Here is an 8,041-nt window from a genome sequence, read left to right as displayed (position 1 = left end):
AAGTGCAGAGATTAAAGGCATGTGTTACCACCTGCCTCGCTTCTTTTTTCTTCGGGTTTTTGGGGACAGGATCTCCTTGTATCTCAGTATGGCTTGGAACTCACCATGTAGGCTGACCTGGAATTCACTGTGTACTGCAGGCTGGTGTTGAACTTGGGACTCTCCTGCTTTGGTCTTCCAAGCACAGGAATTACAGACACGTGACACCATGCCTTGCATAGATTTTTAAATCTTTTTCCTCCTGCCTGCCACTGGTGTTCTTTGTCATTCCCTACATTATCTACCTTGCAAATTCCTAAATAACCCAGCTCTAAAGAACCTAAAGTGATCCCATTGGGTGGGTGGGTGCTCACAGCTCCATCCTACCAGCCCAGTACTTATCTGGTCTGTGCAATTTACTGAATGGGTTTTTTCTTATCTTTAAAATGTGGGCTGAGCATATAGTTCATTTTTTGGTGGAGCGGTTGCCTGGCATGCCGAAGGCCCAGAGTTTGAAGCGCAGCCCTACAAAGCAAAGCGAAACTAAAACAAAAGTTGCTCAGTAGATGGAAGCCATGACTCTGGACAGAAAGGCAGGTGATCCTCTTAATTTTTTGTCGTCAGTCAGTACTTTGGTGTTCTACCCGTTGCTTGCGTTTAACAAGGTTTGGTCTTCTTCTTTCTGACACAGGAACAGCCTTGAGTTTGGAGTGCAGGGTGGGACAGATAACTGAAAGGCTAAGTGGCTGAACCTTTTCATCCTGAGAAGACAAAGGAGCACCCCCAGCACAGTTTAGCATGTATGTTATCTGCTTTGACCACTCCCAGGTGTAATGGCACCTGGATGCTGGGAGCCCTCTCCCCAGGGGCTATGTGTTGGTATACTGTTAAGTAGAGGACACTCTTGTGGAGGTCACCAGATTCCTTGAGAAGCTAGAGTGATCTTGCTCCCAGACTCACACCACATACCTCTGGGCTCTTCTAGCTCTGGTGCAGTTCCAAATACCAGGTGGACTCTGCATCTTCTTTCTGCCTTTTGCCTTGGGCAGATGTCTTATGCACATTTATAGGTCCTGTCTTTGCCCAGGAGGAGACTGGTCATCTAAACGAGAAGCCTGCAAAGCAGCTTCTTAGACCTCATAGGACAAGTGTGAAGACGGCTAGAGTCAGAATACTAATCTTAGTACTAACAGAAGAGCTACAGGTGTTGAGGGAAGGGCATGTGGGAAGCCCTAATCTCAGCAATAAAAACAACCTAATAAAATACTATGTGCCTTATACATAGATTCATATGTTTGATGCTATAACCACTTACAGGGTAGGTATCTTTGTACTGCACAGGGTACAAGGCTCATAGCACAACATGCCAAAATGAAGTCTAGGAGAAAATAAAAATAATCCCTCATTTATTTGGCATGCTTTGACATGGTTATTCTCAAGAAACTGTAGACCAGGGAATAATTTTGCAAGGCGCTCTTTTTTTTTTTTTGGAGACAGGTTTTTTTTTGTCTTTTGTTTTAAATTTACTTAATTTTTTTGTACATTGGTGTTTTGTTGCATGTACCTCTCTATGAGGATCCAGTTGTGAGCTGCCATGTAGGTACTGGGAGTTGAACCAAGGCCCTTGGAAGAGCAGACAGTGCTCTTAACCACTGGACCATCTCTCCAGCCCTTGAGACAGGTTTTCTTTTGAGACAGGGTTTCTCAAGACAGCATTTCTCCATGTAGCCTGGCTGTCCTGGAACTCAGAGATCCTTCTGCCTCTGCCTTCCAAGTGCTGGGATTAAAGGCATATGCCACCACCACTCAGCTAAGGCAGTCCTTTTGTAAAAATAATTTTACAGATCTGGGCCTCAGTGGCATACACCTGTAATCACAGCACTGTGTGAGTGAGAGGCAGGTGGATTTCTGTGAGTTTCAGGCCAGCTTGGTCTACAAAAATGAGTCCAGGACAGCCAAGGCTACACAGACAAATGCTGTCTCGAAAACAAAAACAACAAAAATTTACATTTGTAAAGAAAGTCTACATCCGCCAGCATTCTGTGCTAGGGAACCCGGCTGCTACCATTAACTTTTTTTTTTTTTTTTAACTGGGAGACTTTTATCTGCATCACAAGGACACCTCTATTCGCCACACAATTCCTTTCCTTATCCCCAAGTAACTTGTGTCACAACCATTCTGCCAGAAGCCCTAGGAATCCATTCCTTTTTGTAGTTCAGGAAGCCTCCAGAGCTCGAGAGCGTCCTATGACAAAATTATTTTGTGGGACTCCAAAGGATATGTAAGGAACTAAATAAGAGGGGTTTTTTTGTTGTTGTTGTTTGTTTTGTTTTTGTTTTTTGAGAGTGTTCTCTGTGTAGCCTTGGGTATCCTGGACTAGCTCTGCAGACCAGGCTGGCCTCGAACTCAGTGCTGGGATTAAGGGCACACCACCACACCAGGCAGGGAGTTTTCTCTCTCTCTCTCTCTCTCTCTCTCTCTCTCTCTCTCTTTTTTGTTAATCTATTTCCTATCTATATAATTTGCAAACAAGCCAAAGACACTACTAGGGGAAAGCTACTTTTCTCTTCCCTTACTGTAGTGAATAGGGGTAAAGGCTCCTAATAAAGTGTAGGAGAAAAAAATCTAGAATTAGACTCTGGCGAAGTCTGTGCCTCAGTTTCTCCATATGCTACCAAATAATACTTGTATATAAGTCATTGGATTGTTAGGAAGATCAAATTAATTACATTTTCTATGTGGAATGGTGACCAATACATAGGAAAAAAAAAAAAAACAAAACAAAACCCTGAGGTTATTATGACTCGTTTTTGTAGATGAGGAAACAGGCACAGAGAATTTTTGATAATTTGTCCGAGATAATGCAACTAGAGAGAGGTAGGCTGGGAATCAACCCCCAGGAGATCTGGCTATGAAGCACACTACTGATGAAGAGCAAATGTCCACATGAATCCCTCTGAAGGGAGAGTGGTGGGGAAGCCTTGAGTTAAGCCAGATGGAAACTTGTAGCTCTTAAGTCTTCATTCTGCTGTAGCAAATCAGGTTTGCAGAATTGGGCTGTCTTCAGGTGGCCCCAGTTTTTGGAAAAGGGATCTGAAGCCCGAGCTCAGCCTAAAAGGCCTTTGGCCGGACTTTTTCCAGGCTCCTATCTTTGCAGTCAGTCCCAGGAAGGTGACACTCAGTATTTCAGCAGTTAAAAGACAACCTAAAATGGAGAGTTTGTTTAAGTCATCAGAAACTGAACTGAAGCCAGCAAACCTTCACTTGGAAGCCTCTACCCCTCCTGGGAAAGGCTGCGCTGGATTTCCAGGATGCTCACAGTTCAGCCGGGGGAAATGCAGATGAGCAAGAGCCCCCAGTGGTCGGAGGTATGAAGAGTTACTGGTCCAGATACGAGCCCAAGCAAAAGCTAGGAGGCTAAGTTTCCCCTCTCTGGGGTCATCATGGTGATCTGCAAGACCTTTACAAACTTGAATATGGAGTAAAAGAATTAACCCCGAGAGAAAGAGAGGTTTAAATTTGGTGAGGAACGTTGGCATTTTTAGCTCGGAGTGACCTGAAGAAGCAAAAAGACTTGCAAAAGAAGTCGCAAATTCAGTCAAAGGGGGCGTAGGGACAGTGGCTTGGACTAGATAGAGCAGGGACAATTTGGGCGGGAAGTCTCTCCCAGTCGACTCTTGTCTTTCAGTCTTAGCTGTGTGTGTCGCTCGGGCAGGCGGCTCATTGAGTCCCAAGATCGATTTATCTGGAGGGCCTAGGTCCCTCCCGCGGCTGCAGAATCCGCCCAGCCAGAGCAGCAAGATCTGTCTCTGCCTTCTGGTAAACTACTCCCCTCCCCTCCTTAGGCCCCGCCCCTCCCGTAGGCCCCTCCCAGGGCTCTGTCGCGCGGGCCCCGCCCCTCGTCTGTAATACAGCTCGGCCCTTCCGCACGCTCCGCCCCTGCGCTCGCGCGCCAGGTCCGGGCGGCGCCGACGCACTTGGCGGGAGATAGGAAAGTGCTTCAGTGCGCTCCTGAGGCAGCCGCAGTTCCTGAGAAGGCGCGACGAGACCTGCAGACACGCTGACGCCTCAGAGCGTCGCCTGGGGCCGGGAGCGGCCGGAGCAGCCCGAGTCCTGACCCCGGCCCGGCTCCCGCTCCGGGCTCGGCCGGCGGGCGTAAGGGCGCCGCGGGGCCCGGGCCGGGGGGAGGGATGTCTCGGCGGACGCGCTGGTGAGAGACTGCGGGAGCGCTGGGCTTCTCGCTCCGACCCTTGGATCGGCAATTGTGAGATGGGGGTCCCCGCGGGAGATGCACCCCGAGCCGCCCAGTGCAGGGGCGCCGCCCGGTTCATGGCTCGCGCGCCACGCTAAGGGGCTCTAGAACTCCTCTCCCGGGTTCCCGGGCCTCCTGGGCCCGGGAGCATGAAAGCGCGGGTTTCCCCCTACAAGACCGAGTCCCGGCCCTGGTGGAGGTCCCTCGTCTCCCGCCTAATTGCAGGGTGGGGAAGGAAGGCTGGTGCGCGCGGTGTCAGCTGGAGGCACATTACTGGGCAGGTTTGAATGTCTCCCCTGGTCGCAGCGAGGGGAAGGTAGAAGTGTGGGAGACACTTGTCGTTCAAGAGTGGCTCGAATTTGCTGGCGCTCCTTTCTTGTTAGCATTCCGGGAAGCACAAAGCCCTTGGGCCCTCTGCGGGCTGTGAGGCCGGGGATTCATTGTCTGTCTCATGGGGGATTCGGCGGCCGATTCGGGTTGGTTTGGTTTCAGAAGCCCTCTTCCTGTCCCACGCTAGTTTTGGGCAGCTGGGCTGAGTAAAGAGTGATGATGTGTAACGAGACTGCTGCTCTGCCAGCCGCAGCTGGGCCAAAGGCAGGAACTTCTCTTTTACTAGTTTCCCGGAGGCTAAGTGCCTGAGTCAAGCCTGGATCTTTCGTCCACCTGTGTATCTAGAGCCCGATCTGAGGGCTTTCCAGCCTCTTTAAGGAGTGAGATAATAGGGCCCTGCGGCGTTCCCTCCGGGTCTCCAATTCAGAACACCTTACCCATGCCTACCAATGGCGGAACTGGTCTTTGGATGAGGATACAGAACAGAGATGCCCTGCTTGCTTACTTTCACTGAGTTTCCTCGTGGCTGGAAAGGATCGGGTCCTTGGCACTAGTCAGTGTCGTCTCCCATACCCCGGTTTCTAGGGCAGTTTAGTGCCTAGGGAGAGCTCCTGGAAGTATTACTCCAGGAGTCCTGGGGCTCATTTGGAGGGACCCTTGTGAAGCATGGGCTCAGTGCCCTGGCATCCTCAGGAGCCTCACTCCCTTCTCTGCCACATGTTGTAACTCCTTTGCACCCCACTGCCCCACTTCCCCCTTGGCCTCTGACTCACCTTTCCCTGGAGCACAGCCCAGAACGTACAAGGGCAAGAGAAAAAGGTATGTGTACAAAAATGTGATTTTTTTTTTTTTTTTTTTTAAAACCACACACTGGCCTCTGCTTTCCAAGCTGTGAAGGGAGGTGAGGGTGTAAAGGTGTGGAGCCTGACAGGGTATAACCCTCTTTGGCTTCAGTTTTCACATCTGTTAAAGGAGACCTTGAGAATGTGTGAGAAGGCAGTAAATGGTAGATAACCCCATCTATTTAACAGTGTCCTTATTACCCAGTACTGGGGCATGAGAGCTTGTCCACACAGATTTACCCTGGGACATTGGCAGAGATTCTGATAGAATCTGGGCCTTGTGCTGGATACTGGAGAAGCAAACTCAATTATTAATACTTAGTAGGTTTTGCCTCCTACTTTACAGTGGTAGGTGGTACAGTCATATCTGTTCCAGATTCAGTGGCATGTGTTGCTTGCTCTGTTTAGATACTTCACATTTTAATTAGAATTTTAAAACTGTTTAGTAGGCAGCATCTTTGCAAAGTATTCATTCATTCACAAATCCATTCATTCCCTGGGCAAATATTTCTTTTAGCCTTTCTGTGCCAAATTCCAGGCTGTGAAGGTGGAGCTGACCTTTGTGGGTGATGTCAGACCAGAGGTTGGAGCTGAGGGCAGGGTCTGGCTTTCCAAAGTGCTTTGGGCGTGTAGGAGTGCCTGGGAAGCTGTGCTGTGTGAGGGAAGAAAGGGAGGGTGTGTAGACACCCAACGGAGCCCTTGTAGGCACAAAGCATGCCTTGTCTTGTTTGCTTGGAAATCTCTCTGCTCTTCCCAGTTACAAATGACTGACCTGTGGTAGATTTGCTAGAGGTGACCCCATGCAGGTCCTGGGGGAATTGGGGAAAAATTAATCTGTGACTAACTGGTGGTTTCCCTTTCTTTCTTAATTATGTATTTGTATGTGGTTATGTGCACTTGAGTGTAGGTGCCCACAGAGGCCAGTCACTGGATCCTCCTGAAGCTGGGAGGTGGTGGTAAAGGGTGCTGGAGACTGAATTTGGGTCCTCATCAACAGCAGTATGCTCTCCAGCCAGCTCTCCTGTACTTAACTAGTATTCTTAGCACTTCTCGGTATCTTTCTCAAAGCCATTAAAGTAGAGCCTAGGATTTTGGTGGAGCATGCCTTTAATCCCAGCAGGAAGACAGGCAGGCTGGATCTGAGTCTACAGAGAGAGAGAGTTCCAGGATAGCCAGGGCTACAGAGAGAAACTGTCTTGAAAGTCAAAACAACAAAAACTTTCTTTTTTCCAGACAGGGTTTCTCTGTAGCCTTGGCTGTCCTGGACTACTTTGTGGACCAGGCTGGTCTCAACTCAGATTCGCCTGCTTCTGCCCCTCTGAGTGCTGGGATTATAGGTGTGCCACTGCGCCCGGGCTTCATTTTAGGTTAAGAAGCCTCCAGACTTAAAATGATTGTATTTTGAGTTGTTGGGTTTTTTTTTTTCCCTAAGTAATTATGACCTAAAAATTTTCATGTTGAAGATTACATTTTGTCTTTAAAATACCCAGTGCTGGGACTAGAGAGATGTCATAGTGGTTAAGAGCACGTAATGTTCTTGCAGAGGATCCAGGTTCAGTTTCCAGTGCTTACAGGCATCTGGAATTCAAGTTCTAGGGAATTAGGCACTCTCTTCTGTGTACACCAGGCATAGATTGGTGCACAGACATACATACAGGTAAAACACTGAGACACAGAAGATAAATCTAAAAGACAAAACCAAAACTAATGCCGGTGGAAGTTTGTTATTGAGAAGAAAAAAGTGGGAATACGGTTTTGGGTGTGTTTATGTGTTCTGAGCTCCGTCTGGCTCTAGCTCATGCTGGCCTGGAATTTGCAGCAGTCTTTGTCAGCCTCCAGAATGTGGGGTTATAAATCTATACAACCATGGCCCAGCTAAATCACAATCTTTGTGAAGAGTTTTCATTTTGTATTTGTGGTGAGGTGGAGGTTAGAAGCCAGGGCTTTGTTCATGCTGGACAATTTTATCCCAAAAATGAAGCAATAAAAAGGAAAATATGTTGGCCTGAATTTATAACCTCAGGGATTAAGGTAGGCTGCCTGGAGTTAGAGGCCGGCCAGGGCTGCATAACAAGACTTCCTCAACAACCAAAAAGATAGCCAGGTATGGTGGCCCACACTGGCTTTTAATCCAGGCGCACGGGAGGGGAGAAGAGGTGGAGCTCTGTTGTGAGTTCGAGGCCAGCCTGGTATACAAAGGGAGGTCAGGACATCTAGAGCTACTATAGGAGAAACCCCATCTTGAAAAACCAAAAAAAAAAAAATTTTAAAAAATATATATATATGCTTGAGCAGTGCAGATGCCCAGCAGGTAAAGTTGCTGGCCCACAGGCAGGCATAAGGATAAATAAATAATTTTAAAGGCCCATAAACCCATTTCATTGAGAAGAAAACTGAGGGCAGAGGCTGGGCGTGGTGGAGCATGCCTTTAATTCCAGCACTGGCAGCAGTTGCTGAGTTTGGGGTCAGCCTGGTCTACCCAGCATGTACCATGACAGCTGAGAGGGGTGGGGGGGAAAACTCTGTCTCAGAAAAGAAACAAAATAACAGAAAGCAAAAGTCTACCTAGTTTTTTGGCTTTTTGAGACTCTGTGTGTGTGTGTGTGTGTGTGTGTGTGTGTGTGTGTGTGTGTGTGT

The 8,041-nt window shown here is 48.3% G+C and overlaps 1 protein-coding gene across 1 annotated transcript in view; it reads left to right on the top strand.

Moving 5' to 3' along the window:
- Window positions 1-4,381: 4,381 nt before the first annotated feature.
- The window catches only part of Mybl2 (MYB proto-oncogene like 2), a 28,836-nt gene continuing 25,176 nt past the window's right edge, over window positions 4,382-8,041 (top strand). Inside the window, exon 1 of the mRNA XM_055602193.1 lies at window positions 4,382-4,458. Coding sequence (XP_055458168.1) covers window positions 4,382-4,458 — 77 coding nt within the window. The remainder of the gene's footprint in view (window positions 4,459-8,041) is intronic.

This window comes from Psammomys obesus, unplaced genomic scaffold (genome assembly GCF_907164565.1).
Source record: "Psammomys obesus unplaced genomic scaffold, mPsaObe1.curated_primary_1811, whole genome shotgun sequence".
Taxonomy (NCBI): Eukaryota; Metazoa; Chordata; class Mammalia; order Rodentia; family Muridae; genus Psammomys; species Psammomys obesus.
This window is presented reverse-complemented; position numbering and strand designations above follow the sequence as displayed.